We start from the raw sequence: 18,122 nt of genomic DNA on the forward strand, positions 1-18,122 counted from the left end.
ATCTGTCACTATGATTATGATATAGAAATACAGACAATTGCAAGTCAGTGTCAGTGTTAAAAAATGTCATGACGTTTAATTACCAAAAGAAAATGAGAAAAGGTTTTATACCAACCCGGTTCCAAAAAAGTTGGGACATTGTACAAAATGTGAGTAAAAAAGGAATGGAATAATTTACAATTCCCATTAACATATATTATTCACAATAGAATATAGATAACATATGAAATGTTGAAAGTGAGACATTTTAAAATGTCATACCAAATATTGGCTCATTTTGGATTTTATGAGAGCTACTCATTCCAAAAAAAGTTAAAGGAACATATGGAGGACCAATTTGCAACTTATTAGGTCAATTGACAATATGATTGTGTATAAAAAGAGCCTCTCAGAGGCTCAGAGATCAAGAAGGGCAGAAGATCACCAATTTCCCCAATGCTGCGGCGAAAAAATAGTGAAGCAATATCAGAAAGGAGTTTCTCAGAGAAAACAAAGACATATGCTCCCATCCAGATGTTGTCTCTTTCAGGGAAGACTTTGCATTTTCCAACATGACAATGCCAGACCACATACTGCATCAATAACAACATCATGGCTGTGTAGAAGAAGGATCCGGGTACTGAAATGGCCAGCCTGCAGTCCAGATCTTTCACCCATAGAAAACATATGGCACATCATAAAGAGGAAGATGCGACAAAGAAGACTTAAGACAGTTGAGCAACTAGAAGCCTGTATTAGACAAGAATGGGACAACATGTCTATTCCTAAACTTGAGCAACTTGTCTCCTCAGTCCCCAGACGTTTGCAGACTGTTATAAAAAGAAGAGGGGATGCCACACAGTGATAAACATGGCATTGTCCACACTTTTTTGACATGTGTTTATGCCATGAAATTTAAAATCAACTTATTTTTCCCTTAAAATTATACATTTTCTCGGTTTAAACATCTGATATGTCATCTATAATGTTTTCTGAATAAAATATTGAAATTTGAAACTTCTGCATCGTTGCATTCTGTTTTTATTAACAATTTGTACAGTGTCCCAACTTTTTTGGAACCGGGTTTGTATAAACAACAATCACCTAGTTTATTTACAGCATCTAAGTTCTATTTGGATGCTGAATGTCCAGGTTTAAATTATTATGTAGATGGTACATAAGACAGAGTTGACAGCATGTGCAAGATTGGCATGACTGTTTAGTGAATTTGCTCCAAAAAGTATTGAAGATCACTCTCATTCACCTGAACAAATGACACCTACATCTTTGCTATGATCACATCTGCTTTTACCCCATCCCGATGATCCACAGTTCTTCAGTTTAGATTCTGATCCAGTACATAAGACAAAAGCCATCCAGATCGGTCCTGATCCTGAACCAAAACGAGCAGCACCCAGAGCATCTAGAGGTTCTCCACAGTCCAGCTCTCTACACACCACTGCAGCATCAGCCATATCCCAACCAATATCACACACTGTTCCCCACTGACCTCTGTGAAACACCTCCACTCTACCAGCACAGCGACTGTGACCACCAACTAACCTCACTTTCACACGGTCTGTTTAATGCACAAAGAGAATGAAACAAATAAAATATTGAAATAAGCAAAGAAAGAAAATGTGAGATGCAAAAATACTCAAAATTATGAAAAAATATTACTTTTTAAAGATGATTTGAAAGGAAAGTAATTCTAAACCTGCAGACACTAATCCAACATCACTGTCATGTGAACAGTTGTTTTCATTTGATGGTGATGTTGGACAGAGGTGAATCTGAGACTCATTTCCTCTGCACTGAATCTCTTGTGTCCACATCTGAGCGTCTCCTTTGTCAAAAGCAGCTGCTCCCAGCACCTGTACAGGAGCCCCACAGTCCAGCTCTCTACAGACAACCTCTGCATCCTGCTGGTCAAAAACAGCATCACACACTGACATCCACTTCTGATCATGAAGGATCTCTAACCTCCCAGAGCAACGAGAACCTCCAACCAGCCTGACTTCTGAGCAATGAAAGAAAAAGAAACACTGGTAACACTTCATAAGGTTTAATTTGTTAACATCAGGTAATTAATTAGTTATCCTGATGTAATTATGAACACAATTATTTTAAAACATTTAAAATTAATTAATCAGTATTTTGTTATTTTCAATTCACGCTTGTTCATCACAATATAGGTTAATTTATACAAACTCCAAGGTTAAAACTGATTAATAAATGTTGTAAAAGTTTGATTCCTTGTTAACTCATGAAACATACAAATGCTTATTAATTTAACCTCATTGTAACATGTTCTCAGATATGAAACTATGTAAGACCTGGACATTATTTTTGTCATGAAAAACACTGGTACATTTCTAACATAATTCTAGTCATCGTCGGTCAACTATTAAACATTATACATTCATTTTAACGGAAAAAAAATATTTCTACATTTGGAAAAAAGTTCAAATAAATAAATATACATTTTAATCAGAGGTTGGTTTGAGGTTCATCACTGAGGACAGGTTTAAAGTAGTTTACCTGAGCAGATGACTCCAGCGTCTTTACTATGATCACAGTCATGTTTCTCCCATCCTTCTGACCCACACATCTTCAATGTGGATTCTGATCCAGTACATTCAACATAATTCATCCAGATCGGTCCTGATCCTGATCCAAAATGAGCAGCACTCAGAGCATCTACAGGTTCTCCACAGTCCAGCTCTTTACACACCACTGCAGCATCAGCCAAATCCCAGAAATCATGACACACTGTTCCCCACTGACCTCTGTGAAGAACCTCCACTCGACCAGCACAGCGACTGCTACCATTTACCAGTCTCACATTCACACTGTCTAAATAATGAGAGAATGGCTGATGTATAGGAAATAGAGGAAACTGGCCAGTAACACACACACACAAAGTAAAAAATAAAAATGATTTTACTCGAAAATTAATTCCAACCTGTACACACCAGTCCAACATCATTGTCATGTGAACAGGTGTTTTCATGTGATGGTGATGTTGGACAGAGGTGAATCTGAGACTCATTTCCTCTGCACTGAATCTCTTGTGTCCACATCGGAGCGTCTCCTTTGTCAAAAGCAGCTGCTCCCAGCACCTGTACAGGAGCCCCACAGTCCAGCTCTCTACACACAACCTCTGCATCCTGCTGGTCAAAGACAGCATCACACACTGACATCCACGTCTGATTATGAAGGATCTCTAACCTCCCAGAGCATCGAGAACTTCCAACCAGCCGGACTTCTGAACAATTAAAGAAAAAGAAAAAAACCTTGGTAACACTTTATATTAAGGGTTAATTTGTTAACATTAATGCATTCAGTATCATGAACATAGTACAGTACACCATTATTTGAAACCATTAATTGATTTAGATTAATGTTCTAATAATGTTTAATTCTCAGTTGTTCATCATAATGTATGAATGTTAATTTATAGAAAATGATGTTTGAAAATAAATGTGAAATGTAAAAAAGAATTATGTTGTAAACGAAAAGATCATTACAGAACGTTTTAAAGAAGAAAATGCTGCTTTAATCTTTGTCAATGTAGAAATTAGATTAATAAATGTTGTTAACTAATGAGTATTTGTTATTTAACAAACTTAAAGTTTAACCTCTTTATGATGTGTTAACAAATATTACATACATGTTATGTGTAATGTTTATTTTAGACCTGGACATTATTTATCACATGAAAAAAAAAAGTGGAACAATTTCTAATCCATTAAATCTATTAATGAGAGGTTTAAGGCAAGTGGTTCATCACTATATGGACAGGTTTGTAGTAGTTTACCTGAGCAGATGACTCCAGCATCTTTAGTATGATTATAGTCATGTTTACCCCATCCTTCTGACCTACACGTCTTCAAAGTGGACTCTGATCCAGTACACCAGACATAATTTATCCAGACGGATCCTGATCCTGAACCAAAATGAGCATCACCCAGAGCATCTACAGGTTCTCCACAGTCCAGCTCTCTACACACCACTGCAGCATCAGCCATATCCCACCAGTCATCACACACTGTTCCCCACTGACCTCTATGAAGAACCTCCACTCGACCAGCACAGCGACTGCTACCATTAAACAGTCTCACCATTATACTGTCTGATATTAAACAGAGAGAATGAGAGATAAAGAAACATTAAAGGACAACGTGGAAAAAAAATGATATTGCAGAAACAGAGACAAACAAAAAAAAACAAAAAAATTGTTTTAATGATTTTACTCAAATTAAATCAACCTGTGCACACCAGTCCAACATCATTGTCATGTGAACAGTTGTTTTCATGTGATGGTGATGTTGGACAGAGATGAATCTGAGACTCATTTCCTCTGCACTGAATCTCTTGTGTCCACATCTGAGCGTCTCCTTTGTCAAAAGCAGCTGCTCCCAGCACCTGTACAGGAGCCCCACAGTCCAGCTCTCTACACACAACCTCTGCATCCTGCTGGTCAAAGACAGCGTCACACACTGACATCCACGTCTGATTATGAAGGATCTCTAACCTCCCAGAGCAGCGAGAACCTCCAACCAGACGGACTCCTGAAAGGTCACAGTGCATTAATAATTGTAAATACTCATGGAACAGATTTATTATAAGATGTTTTCAGAAAGTATAGATTTTGTGTGTGTGTTTATTTTAGTTTATGTTCATGAAATGTGAACAATTTTCATTGATTTCATAACTTGTAACAACTCACCCGAGCAGATGACTCCAGCATTTTTACTATGACATTCATGTCTACCCCATCCTGATGATCCACAGTTCTTCAGTGTGGACTCTGATCCAGAACACTCGACATAACTCATCCAGATCGGTCCTGATCCAGATGCAAAACGAGCATCACTCAGAGCATCTACAGGTTCTCCACAGTCCAGCTCTCTACACACCACTGCAGCATCAGCCAAATCCCAACCAGCACCACACACTGTTCCCCACAGACCTCTATGAAGAACCTCCACTCGACCAGCACAGCGACTGTGACTACCAACCAACCTCACATTTACACTGTCTATTTGTGCAACAGATAAATAAAACACCAAGATAAATAAAAAGGGGAAAAAAATCAAATATTGAGATGAAAAAAAGTTAAAGAAATTAACAGCTTTAATAAAATCATTACAGCATAACTGCTGTATAAGAGTATTACATATAAATGCTTGATTTTAAATTATTTTCCTCCTTGAAACATAAACCTACCAGACGTGATGAGTTTTATTGTATAGCACAGAAATATGAGCATCAGACAATTCTCCATCATTTTCTGCTCAACAAACAATTTTCATCAGCGCAAAGTGCAGCACAAGTTTCTCCTCTGCTCCATCAAACACACTGAAGAAACTGGCTCCTGTCAGCCCCTTAAAGAGAGTGAGAGACTCACAGCTGCCAATGACACTCACTGTTACCTTATTAGACACAGCAGAGGAAATCATCAAACACAATCAGTGACAAATCAGAGGAGGCATTTCTGAATCTTACCATATATATCAAAAGAACGTCAGCGCTGAACAGGACTCCTCCTCCTCCATACAGAGACTCTTTAGAGAGGATGTGCACACACACCTGCCAGAGGCAAAAATAGACACACATCATACAGGAGACATTAAAGATTTTAGAGAGAGGAAGCACACCGGGATATTTACAGTATCAACACCTGCTGAGATACAGAGACTGATAAAGGCTCAATTTAAACATATATTTCACTCATACAATAAATAAATGAAAATTCCTTAAAAAAATGGTGACACCCAGAAAATAACAATTTACAGCATGACAGGAAAACAATTAATCTTATTCCATTTTCTTAATGTATAGTGTTAATTGCAATCATCAAGCTCAACTGCTGAACCATGTTAAACAAATTATTCTAAAAAAGAGATGAACATATTCAAAATTAATTACAAATTATAACTCCCAAGTGTAACAAATTTGCAACCCTGCTACCTATTCTGGCTTTATTATTATTATATTTTATAATTGTCCATTCATCTGTAATATTCATTTTTAGAAAAATGGCACAAAAGTCTTACTGTAAATAAACCGCTTTCATTCATTAAAGCAAGTATTAAAGTACATGGGCTTGCTTGTTGAATGCAGCAATGTGTGACTCAACCACAAAACGACAGCAAAAAAAAATGTCCCAAGGTTACGAATGTAACCCTTGTTCCTCAAGAGAACGAGACGCTGCGTCGAACGCTTAGGGGAACACCTTTGGCGAGACGTCTGAATATCGTGTGCAATCTGTCCAATGGAAGGGCATGACGTCATAGGCAGGGTGACGTAGTGACCAGGAAGCTATAAAAGCACATGCCGCGCAGCTGGCTTCAGCTTCGAGTAGGGAAGCAAGTGCCGGCAGGGGTGCCGGAAGTATGGCGATGCGACGCAGCGTCTCGTTCCCTTGAGGAACTAGGGATATATTCTTAACCTTAGGACATTCCTCTTCAGGAACTCGAGCTGTGTCGAACCCTTTGGTTTCAATGTGCCTATGCCGCCAGACTTCTAAATCCCTGCCTAGTGTGTATCCAAAGAGCATAGCCGAGAGAACAGAAGAGCAAGGAATGACTCTCATATCTAGATCGTAAAATCTGACGAATGGAGAGGGCATGGACCATCCCGCAGCGTTGCTGATGTCCAAGAGGGACACACCTGCTGAGAAGGCCTTAGAGGCCCCCATACCCCGAGTAGAGTGAGCATTGACTCCCAAAGGAGGGGGAAGACCAGAGGACTCAAAGGATATATTGATAGCCTCATCTATCCAACGACTTAGGGTCTGCTTAGAGGCAGGAAAACCCTTTTTAGGGGGACCATAGCAAACATGCAGTTGGTCTGATTTTCTCCACAGGGTAGCTCTGTGGACATATGCATCCAGTGCTCGAACTGGACACATACAATATAGCTTTTCCTGGTCTGGCTCCCAAAAGGGAGGAGGCCAGAAGGCCTGCAGTACTATGGGTTGTGGTGTGACAGAGGGAACTTTAGGAACATAACCCGCTCCAGGGTATAAAAATGCTTTGGCCATACCAGGGGCAAAGTCTAGGTAGGTAGGGGCCACCGAGAGGGCCTGAAGATCTCTTTAGAGATGTGATAGCCAGTAACAGGGCAGTCTAAAGAGTCAGATGTCTATCTGAGATATCATGTATTGGCTCAAATGGAGCTTTACAAAGAGCCTCTAAAACCACAACCAAGACCAGGGGGGAACACAGGACCGTACTGGAGGCCTCAGCCTCAGGGCAACGCGGAGGAAACGTGTAACTAGGAGGTGTCTACCCACTGACTGATCATTGAAAGGGATATGGTAAGCAGCAATGGCCGCCATGTACACCTTTAAGGTGGAGTGAGTTAACCCCGCAGAGAACCTAGCCTGGATAAACTCCAGAATTGTATCAACTGGGCAGTTAACGGGGTCAAGCTGGCGGTCTGAGCGAGTAAATCTGTTCTGATCGGAATCTCCCATGGAGACCGTTGAGGAGAGAAATCAGATCTGCGAACCACACTAACAACAGACAAACCTCGTCCTGGCGTAATTTTGCCAGAACTCCCGGAGCAGAGCGATAGGGGGAAATGCATACCAGCGAAGCCTCGGCCAGGTCTGTACCATAGCGTCCAGTCCTAGAGGAGCTGGATAAACTAGAGAGAACCGAAGGGGACATTGCGATGAATCCTGAGTCACAAAGAGGTCCACTTGGGCTATGCCAAACACTCTCCATATCTGCTTCACCACATCGGGGTGAAACTTCCATTCCCCGGGCATCGGCCCCTGTCTCAACAGAATGTCTGCTCCCACATTAAATCTCCCATGAATATACACAGCTTTGAGCGAGAGGAGATTGCCCTGGGACCACAGAAGGATCTGATGTGCCAATTTGTACAAGGGACGCGAACGCAGACCCCCCTGGTGATTGATATGTAACATATGAGCAATTCATTGATTCATTGGTTCTGAACTAATGAATCATGGTTCGCTGAATCTAAAACAATACACCGTCCTTGGCTAAAATCCAAAGCTTTTAGCCTCTGAATGCATGCATATAAACCAAACTCTCTCTAAGCTAAATGACTGGCCTGGCGCAAAAATGGCTGGATTTAAATTGTTTACGTCACCCTGGAATGACACGACACATTCCACATGAGTCACATGAGCAACCTCAGAGAAATTAAGAACTCTCTCTCAACACACACACATACACACACACAAACTTTTCTTTACACTCTTTATGTAAGTCCTTACTAAGATGTGTTTGATAGGTTGACTAGCCAGTTAAGCGATAGTTATGATTTTCTGAGTTGTAACTTGGAAATGTTTTTGGAATTAATGTTCTCAAAAAGTCATGAGTTTGTAACCCTACCCCTGACCAGGTCATAAAACTTTTATAAACCAACTGGGAGCAACAGGAAAGCACAGCTCGCTGGAATTATTGTAAGAAAAGAGAAAAGTACCTTTTAGAAATGTATTCTAAATATATTGACTGTATTGCCTTTTTGTGCTTAGATGTCTTCCCATATCAAATTGGAGTATCTGCAATTTTATCGTGTGTTAATCCAACTTTAAATGTGTGTAATTCTGCATATGAATGCAACTTCATGTTTCTATCATTTATGAACATCATTCTTGGTATTTGTTTAACCGTCATGTTGTGACTGAACTATTAAAATATAGGAAATCAATGTAAAATGTATTTATTCTGGAATTACATCTTGCTGGAATATAACTACTGAATTCTGACAACACCATAAGTTACGCGAGTGGGTGTTTCCCCATAGACAGAAACTTTTTCCCGCTTCAGAACGCAGACATTAATTGGTTGTTCGCGCAGAGGTGTGAACCAGTCAATACATAAGAGAACTGAACCAGGAAGTTCTCGCCCCTTCTGCTCTTCGTCACTTCTTTCCTTCTTCGCTTGGTCTCAGCACTGCGTCTGAGAGAACAGCCTGTTCTCATGGCTCCTTAGGGAGCTTTCATCTCTGTTTTTCTTTTATTTTCTATACTAAGTTTATTCTCATATTCGCCTCTCCCCACGAGGGAGATGAACTTTGAACCATTTCTTTGGTAATAATTTCGTTCGGTGAACCTTTGAAACTTCACGCGAGTCTGCTCGCCCCGGAAGACAAGAGAGAACACGCCCAGCTCCAAAAGAACGACACACGCACGCTTGACTTGCGAGTATCATTTTCTATATAGATTTAAATGCTGCTTAACGTTTGTCTATTACCTTTTCAAGGTGACCCGATTCATTGTTGTCTTTCAAGTTTACAGTCTGTGATTTTGCCATACTGAGCGATTATTCTGTGATCGCGCCTATTATTTCTCACCTTCTACTTTCACTTTCTCTCGCTTACCCTCTCATCCTCTCTCTCTCTCTCTCTCATCTGTATCCGTTATGTCTTGTATTTGTTTTTACTGTTAGCATTGTTATACGCATTTTTACTCTGTGTTGATAAGTTGATAAGTTAATCTTATGGCCGTTTGCTGGACAAACCACTGTTCGATTTGCATTAATTCCCAGAAAAAGATATCACGATAACTGATGTGAAGAATGGAATATTGACATATTAATGAGTAAATTACAGCGCCTTGTAATGAGTTATTGATATATACAACTGACTTATTTTTCATCTTCAATATTTTTTTATGTAACCGTCATATGAGATTTATATTAATCATAATCCTGATTAATTATTAAAATTCCCTATATATCATTTGAGCTAACATTAATGTACTACACAGTGCGGCTACAGATATAAGAGACCACCGATGTGTTGTTGGTGCACACCAACACATGGTGACCTCTCAGGTCTGGGAGGAAATGTTTTAATGCTCGATACACAGCTAGCATCTCTAGACATTTGATATGCCATGTCAGATGGCGACTGCTCCACAGACCTTGGGCAGGGTGGCCACTCATAACCACACCCCAACTGGTGAAGGACGCATCTGTCGCTAGCATTACACGGTGACAAAGAGCTCCCAGCACCGGGCCATGATTCAAGAACCAAGGTTTCTTCCACATGTCTGAGGCATAAAGTCTTCGCCGCGTGACCTTGATAGTTCGAAGTGGATCCCCCCTCGAGGAAAACCCCTTGGACTTGAGCCACCACCATAGGGGTCTCATGTACAGCAGGCCAAAAGGTATCACGTTGGACGCAGCTGCCATTAGCCCTAATAGTCTCTGAAACTGATTGACAGTGAGTGACTGGCCTTCTTTGACTCTCTTGACACGAGGATCGACTCGAATCAGAGCAGGAGACCGATGCAGGTGGAATCCCACACTACGCATAGATAGGTGGCTTTCTGAACTGGAGAAGGTACACTCATCTTGGCATTTAGTCATAAAACCCAGCCCCCCCATGTGTGTGAGAATGACATCTAGATGTCGAACCGCCATGTGCGCTGATCGATCTAACATCAACCAATCGTCATTATAATTCAGAATGCGGATGCCCTGCATACGCAGAGGAACCAGAGCTGCATCTACACATTTCGTGAAAATGCGGGGTGAGAGTGCAAGGCCGAAGGGAAGTACTCGATATTGGTAAGCTTTGCCTCCAAAAGCGAATCTCAGAAACGTCCTGTGTTGTGGAAGGATGGATATGTGAAAATACACATCTTTAAGATCTATTGTGACAAACCAGTCCTCGGATCTGATTTGAGTTACAAAATGCTTGATGGTGAGCATTTTGAACTTCACTGACAACGGAGAGGTTCAGCTAATGTAAACTAAGATTGGACGCAACCCTTGAAATGCTTGCCATAGTGTGAAGGCATGCCCCAGCCTGACCTGCTAGGCAAGGCAAGTTTATTTATATAGCACATTTCGTACACAATGGTAAGTGCATTACTAAAAGAAAGTAAAAATCATGAAGAAAAATAATTTCAAAAATAAAACAAGCAATTTAAAAACTGAATAAAATATAGGGTAAGATGCAAATAGGTAAATTGGTAAAGTAATTGAACTGCAATGTTGTTTTGCTGACGTGCATCAGAGTGGAAACAGTGAAGAGATTTGGGGTAAAAACTACTAAATATCTCCCAATACAAACATGCCCCATAGTATAGTCCCACCCTTGACACAAATTGACAGCTTTCTGTGTAAAGCATCTGAAATTCAAATGCGTTTCAATTGCGTTTGGACTGTCACAATGTACACATGTGGAAAAATGCAATTAAATATACAATTTGCAATTCTTTTTGAAAATAGTCCAGAATATCCTTACCTGTCCTTTAATTATGATCAATGCCTGAGAGATCTGCTGGCATTTTTAAATCGCCAAGACAATTGGATGGGTTTTGTGTACTCTGCTCAGTTAAAGAATTCCATGTTTGTTCCAACCTATAAAATAAAGTAAAAGAAAATACAAAGTGTTTTAATTTGTTAACTGTTAATAACAGTGATTCAGTTCAATTAACTGTGTGAAGTTCATCATGAAATTGAGTCCATCATGCTTATGAGTTAAATTCACCTATGAGTTGGTCTACAGAAGCAGAATATGCTCTAGTGGTTGGCTGAAAGGTGTGCTTTCAAACGGTCTAATCAATGGGATGTTCCAGTCATTATAAATCACAGTTTTATGTTAATATCCTGGCTTTATCAAACACACAGTCAGTGGCACAGTGAGGGAGATCACACTGAATGCGTGCACACAGACATTTCTATGACAAGTCACACAGGTACTGGGTTACTCCGCAGCTCTAAAACAGTCCATATATAAACACTTATAGGTGTACCAAAGTGATAAGGACAAGTCAAAAACACGATCTGGAAAATGGGTATATGAAGTTTACGCTCATAAATTATGTAATCTGAACATAGTTACATAAAGTGCAGCTTTATGCACGAAATAAAAATGTGCGTTTAAGTTAAGTGAGGGTTAACGTTAGTTGATTATAACAGACAAACAATTATGTACAATGTATAATAAACATGAACTTACCGTTAGATGCCTCAATAAGACTGCACTCGAAGAGTTTTTCTCTCACAAGTGTATCCATGTGCTTTTCTGAAAGGAAAAAACAATATTTTGAATTATAACTTGTATGTAATGTAACGGAAACAGGTCAATTTAGCTCAAAGGGAATCATTTAAGATTTTAAAGGGAATTTGAACAGAATCACTGTTTCACGGCTGGTCACTGAGATGCCCTGCGATTCAGTGAACGAGCCGTTTAACATCAAATCTGCGCTGGATACTAATATCCAAACTATAGTGAAACACTATCAATTAGCACAGTAACAAGATCGGCAGTTTAAGACATTAACTTGTAAGCACAAAACACAAGATACTTCTCTTTTCAATATGAATAAGGCTTTATTAGATAAATCTAAGACATATAAACTAATCTAACACATAAACGCATGCACTCACACATTCATACAAGTTGCAGGAAGATCGAAAGTTAGGGAAAGATGAGTTTAAGAAAATGGAAATATGGAATCCCAAGTTTACAGCAATACGTTAAATTGCATAGACATGAACAACCATCAATCACGTAATTAGCCCTCGCATTGAGTTCCTCAATGTGACTAAAATTATATAAGATACACCAGCACAACAAATATCTGGGGATACATTGCCTTCCTTTCCTGTGAAAGGGACTCACGTTGAAAGGGGTATCCCAGTGTCGCTGATTGGCTGGAAGTTCAGTAGTGGCTGAAGTGACGTCTTGGGAACCCGTGGTTGTTGGGCGTTGGCTGAAAGTGCAGAGTCCTGTGGGCTGGTAGAAGTTGAACAGGCACCCGAGGTCAGGCGTCGGAGACTCGACGTTACAAAACTTAACTCAGAACACGAAACTCTCAAACGGAAAAGAAAAGAAATAAAGTTTGACGAGACTAGGTTGTGTTCCTTCTCATCGTGGCTAAGTAGCAGCAGGCTTGCAGGCCGAAGCACGCTGCAACCGCGCTCAAAGAATAGTGATGACAAACAGCATGGCTAGAAGCTACAAGCTAGCAGAAGCATAGCTAGAGACTAGAAACTGGCATGACTGATAGCAGCAGCACAGCTAGAGACTAAAAGCCGCAGCATAGCTAGAGACTAAAAGCAGACTAAAAGCAAAGATTTTATGGTGTCCCAAGGTATTTAAACAGGCCTGTTGGCCACACCTCAAATGTTGTCTTGACCAATCAGATATTGTCTTGGCTCGGGGGTATCATAAATCATTTGTTTATCTTACCAAGCATGTGGTCCGAATTTTCCTGCCTTGCAGGGTTTAATTTTGGACATGATTCCTATTACACGAATATGATACATGGGACAAATAAATTATTGTCTGGACAATATCAAGCAAGCAGATTTGATTATATCAATACTAGACATGACTATGTATCCTGTAGTTATCAAAAGACATACACAATAAGTGATTATACATGATAGTCAAATGTGTGGGTTACACATAAATGAATATGGAGTTAAGCGATGGAATGATTAATTTATAAGTCTTTTTGAGTTCATTCTGGTCCATATATATGTACAAAAAGCAGTTTCTTTGCCATTCTCATGACATAGGGATGTTCTGTAGAGACAGAGGTTTAAAGCTGGGTGGGGGAAGTCAATGGGACTTGTGCAGTACTCTCATGGGTTTTCATGTGATGTCGAGCGTTGCATTTACGAACAACAAATTTGACAATCTCTTCTGCGAATTAAAATTGTCCATAATTGTTCTAGTGGTGTTAATGTTGAAAGCTGTTGTGTGAACAAGTTGGTTGGTCATCTTGCTTGGTTCTTGTGGCACTAGAACTGATTTATGACTTCCTGAGGAATTCGGCTCTCGTGTTTCAAACATCGCTTTGATAGACTCTTTAATTTGTCTGGTTCGACTCATTTCTGTTACAGTAAAAAGTCTTTATAAACCACACAAGCATTAAATCATTACTAACTCACTAACTCGGCCTACGTCCGCTGTGCGTGCGCGCACTTTGAAATGCCCCGAGACGTTGATTCTTTTCCGGGAATCACTTTGTTCAAGAATTACTGAACCGGTTTATTTGAACCCATGTCGATATGGAAAACTGCAGGCGTTTACATTAGAGCAGATAGATAGTTAAATAAACGTACCTTAAAACCGCTGAAAGCGGTGGCTTTGCCCCGTTGTTCTTCCAAAATGACAGTTGGGGAGCGATCTTCAAGGCGCGTTAAATAACCCCATCGCTGACCTGAAACAACCCAGCGACGCAACCCAGCAGGTATAACCCAACACGTGGTAAATTTGAAACTACCCAAAAGTGTTTAAAAAGAAATAAAATAACCCAACAAAATGACCCAACCGTTTCTAGAGTGTATATTCATCGATGGTAACTGATTTAACTATGATCAGCGCAGCATTTTATACATGCCGAGATATTTTATGTATATTAGAAAACTCATTCTAATTCATTCCCACTCTTCTTCGGTGGTAACTTAACCCAACTCCGTGCTTCCTGTAATGAGAGCTGTCAATCAAGGTACAAGGATGTCCCTGTGTGAAAGTGACCAATCATAAGAGGGTCAGTGCCCTCCTTGGTTTCCGCCCCCAAATTGTCAAAAGTCATGTAGACTAGAGCGAGCAGAAATCAGCTGAGCGAGCAGAAATTCACCCGCGAGCAAAACAGCACTCCGCGAGCAGGATTCCGCTGCACAAGCAGAGTTTAAACTATGCGAGTATGCCAGGCGCTCGCTCGCAGCTACATGTACACCTCTCGGTTGTTGAATTTGTGCGCGAGTACTTTTATCATGCCAGCTGAAGGTTCATTTTTGCGCGTGTGAAATAACATAATGTGCTCGTGAGCATGTCTTACACGCTCATAACTTTTGACTAAAATGTAACGCCATATAATGTTTTAGCACAGCTGATCTCTTCTGGAAACTGATTCCAACTGCGGGCGGCATAGTTGGACTAAAGGTGGACTCCCCTTGTTTTGTGTGAAGCCTTGGTATTTCTAACTGACTCGATATTAATGATCTGAGTGGTCTGTTAGGTTTAGATTCAAGTGAACATATCTGCAACATATTTCGGTCCTTTAGAAGTACTTTAAAAGCAATACTAAATGTAACGGGAAGCCAGTGTAAGTATATTAAGTGACAAATAGTTGTTTGTGCACTGAAAGTAAACTAAAAATACATCTAAATGGTTTATAATTGTTATATAATTATAACTTGCATTTATAATATAATAATTCTACAGAATTTCGTTTTTATATATAAATGTTCAAGCAATATGCACACTATCAATGTAAAACATTTATACATTTTTCGAAATACATAACATTTCAAAGAATCTTTACAGGAAGACATACTATAGTGTCTATATGGTCAAAAACACCCTCACTGTTTTAATAGTTGGTGCTAAATGCTTAAGCCTTCATACATAAAACAAGCAAGCCAAAGGCAACAGTGGTAAATAAAGAAAAATCTGTAATCTGCTGATACTGGAGTAAAAAAACCTTTGGAGAAACGAGACTAACCAAAAACAGTGGGGACCAGTTCTCCTCTGTATATTCAACATTTGATACATTGTTAATGGTAGTACAGTGTTACTGCATTGATTCAGCTATAAGGTTAAAGGTTAATTGTGCCATGTACAGACAGTAACATTGTTTTCTCTGTGGCCCAGGTGATGCAGGCAGTGTTAGTGAAGAGTTCTAAGGTGCGGTCATCCATTAATGAATCCTTGCTGTTTTGCTAAAAACTGGAACCAGTTCATCCTATGTGAAGTACATTGTGGAAGATTGGGGAATAATCGGTCTCAACGTAACTTGAGAGTGTCTCGGGACAGAGTAATATAAGTGAGTTGTGTAAACCCTGATTTATATGACTTAAATTATTTCTTATTAAACTGAAACCGACATCTTGGCATCAGTCTTCATTTGCTGCTGAATTATGTTAATGTAACAGGTAAAATAAAATTGTAATGTATTTTGCCAAAATGTTTGTTCATGTTGTAAAATAATTCTGAGATTAATTGAATATAATGTGTTAAGTACATCTGAAAGAAAAGGATATGGGGACACCTACAGGCGAGTATGATAACAATTGAGTTAAGTCGGCCATATTCTCTTCAGTTTTATGAAGCTGTTGAGGAGAATGGTAGGTGGAAAATCTCTCTCCGGTCGAACAGAAATAAAATGTTGTCAGGCATGATTTTATTTATCCTTAAGGTCAAAATGTGTACTAAAAGTGTTTTATTTCATGTTTGAGTCATAAGAGACATAGAGTTGATGAATAATTGCAGTTATATGAAACTCAATGTCGAGCACGTTAGGAGCACATGGTATTTCTATCTTTTGTATTTTCACGTTATTTTTACACTTATTTATTTTTGACAGTTACGTGACCGGATGAGCTGTACTTAATCTGTTTGGTGTCATTTCACATATTCTCAGGTATGATGTACTAATGTTTGTATGATGCTATGTTTTCTGTGTTTGGAAAAAAAAAAAGAATGAGCTCTTAATTACAAAGATATTGAGTTATTGTCTGTTGAATTGATAAATCGAGTTTTATGAAGCTGTTGAGGAGAATGTTACGTGACCGGATGAGCTGTACTTAATCTGTTTGGTGTCATTTCACATATTCTCAGATATTTTCGACTCAGTAAACGTGCGATTGATGAGCTCAGCCTTGGTCTCTGTGTGGTCCTTTCCGGGAGGGTCGAGAGAACGAACCAGTAGAGAGGGGTTACAATGGTGCCGTGATTCCCGTTTGTGATCAATTCAGAGCCGATCTCCGGGGGGACGACGACAACAAGGCCTACAGCAGAGAACAGTGAGGACGTCGCACGTGTCATCCGTTCAAGTGGACTGTGATTGCCAGATTCTCCGGTTAAAGAATTTTTTTTTTTCTCTTTTCTTCTCTGACGAACTTTTAAAAGGGAAAAATACATTTCGTTGGACTGCAGATAAGTAAAGTGATTTAAACAACAGTTTTATTTGATTAATCTGACTTTTGAGTTTAGCTTTAGAATATTTTGAATCTTTTGCATTTGAGAAAATGGCTGAGGGTGGTGCAGAAAATTCCTTTTTCGGGATTGGACGGGGTAAATATCGGATGCAGTTCTCTGACACCAAGCCAGGGTCAGGTGAATTCGGTTATAAGGCTCACATTCCTGATGGTACTAGGGGGAATTATGTAGCTCATGATGTAAACAAAACTTTCCCTATTACTTCTACACCAAAGCCATGCAATGTAGAGGGTTCTAGCGATCGAGACGTCAGCGATTTCGGGGCTATAGTTAAAGAATTGGGCAGACAAATTGGTGACTCCGTAACGGCCAACATTTTGTCAGGGGGTGAATTTCCCAGAACTACTAATGGTAATAACACAGGCTCTCAATGTGCTAATCTTGATTTGTCACAGTTGAATGTCATTCTGAAATCAGATGAAAGAGACCCCCCAGTGTTTAGAGGGGATGGGTTAGGCAGATGTGACATTCAAGAATGGATTGATATGATGCAAGTTTACCTGCAAAAGAGAAATGTCAGGATTACTGAACAGGCTAATGAGATTGTTGGTCATCTAATGGGCAGGGCCAAAGACATTGTGAAAGTAGCCCTACGCAGCAACCCTGCTCTTGACTGCACAAATCACCCTGAGATTATTTACAGTATACTAAGGCAACACTTTAGTGACGTGTCTTACTCAAGCATGCCACTCGCAGACTTTTACAGTACATTGCCTAAACACGGTGAAAATCCCTTTGACTACTGGCTTCGTCTTAATAAGGCAGCAGATATAGCCGACGAGTGTCTCAGGGGACAGGGTAGAAGAATGGACAACTTAAATTCTGAAGTTGCAATGATGTTTGTGAGGAATTGCCCACAGCCTGATTTAGCACGCACTTTTAAAGTAAGGCCGCTAGAATGCTGGACCGCGAAAGACGTTCAGGAGCTTTTGGACAGTTTCCAACGTGAGCTTAAACTAAGACCGAACCCTAACACCTACCCAGTCTGCCATAATGCACAAACGTCCATACAAAATTGTGGAAATTCTAACATTGTTTCTGAGTCTGCATTAGTGTGTCTGAAGCAGGGGACAAACGGGCCTGGTGAATCTAAGCAGGATGCGAAGGATCAGTCTGGACTGGATCGAATGGCTGACATGCTCGCTCAGTTGATCGAAGTCTCGAAGACAAAAGGAGAAGAGTAA

The 18,122-nt window shown here is 39.9% G+C and overlaps 2 protein-coding genes and 1 pseudogene across 2 annotated transcripts; 1 reads left to right on the forward strand and 2 right to left on the reverse strand.

The window, feature by feature from the left end:
• Positions 1–1,320: 1,320 nt before the first annotated feature.
• Positions 1,321–3,081, reverse strand: LOC113097435 (scavenger receptor cysteine-rich type 1 protein M130-like). Its single transcript, XM_026262675.1, has 4 exons — positions 2,945–3,081; positions 2,521–2,835; positions 1,981–1,999; positions 1,321–1,327 (listed from the first exon to the last, which is right to left on the reverse strand). The coding sequence occupies exons 1-4, from the start codon at positions 3,060–3,062 to the stop codon at positions 1,321–1,323; spliced, it is 459 nt and encodes a 152-aa protein (XP_026118460.1). The 5' UTR covers positions 3,063–3,081.
• A 641-nt stretch (positions 3,082–3,722) lies between these two features.
• Positions 3,723–5,026, reverse strand: LOC113097436 (deleted in malignant brain tumors 1 protein pseudogene; annotated as a pseudogene).
• Positions 5,027–16,036: 11,010 nt separating this feature from the next.
• On the forward strand, positions 16,037–18,122 carry LOC113097437 (uncharacterized). Its single transcript, XM_026262676.1, has 3 exons — positions 16,037–16,064; positions 16,304–16,360; positions 16,558–18,122. The coding sequence occupies exon 3, from the start codon at positions 16,968–16,970 to the stop codon at positions 18,120–18,122; it is 1,155 nt and encodes a 384-aa protein (XP_026118461.1). The 5' UTR covers positions 16,037–16,064; positions 16,304–16,360; positions 16,558–16,967.

The sequence above is a fragment of the Carassius auratus genome, unplaced genomic scaffold (assembly GCF_003368295.1).
Source record: "Carassius auratus strain Wakin unplaced genomic scaffold, ASM336829v1 scaf_tig00216276, whole genome shotgun sequence".
NCBI lineage: Eukaryota > Metazoa > Chordata > Actinopteri > Cypriniformes > Cyprinidae > Carassius > Carassius auratus.

Bases quoted from the DNA above. Each gene is read 5' to 3' on its own strand.
- LOC113097435 (XM_026262675.1), bottom strand. From the start codon at position 3,062: ATGTGGACACAAGAGATTCAGTGCAGAGGAAATGAGTCTCAGATTCAC. The intron at 2,836-2,944 runs GTTGGAATTAAT...CTCATTATTTAG, and splicing joins TGTTGGACTGGTGTGTACAG to ACAGTGTGAATGTGAGACTG.
- LOC113097437 (XM_026262676.1), top strand. From the start codon at position 16,968: ATGGCTGAGGGTGGTGCAGAAAATTCCTTTTTCGGGATTGGACGGGGT.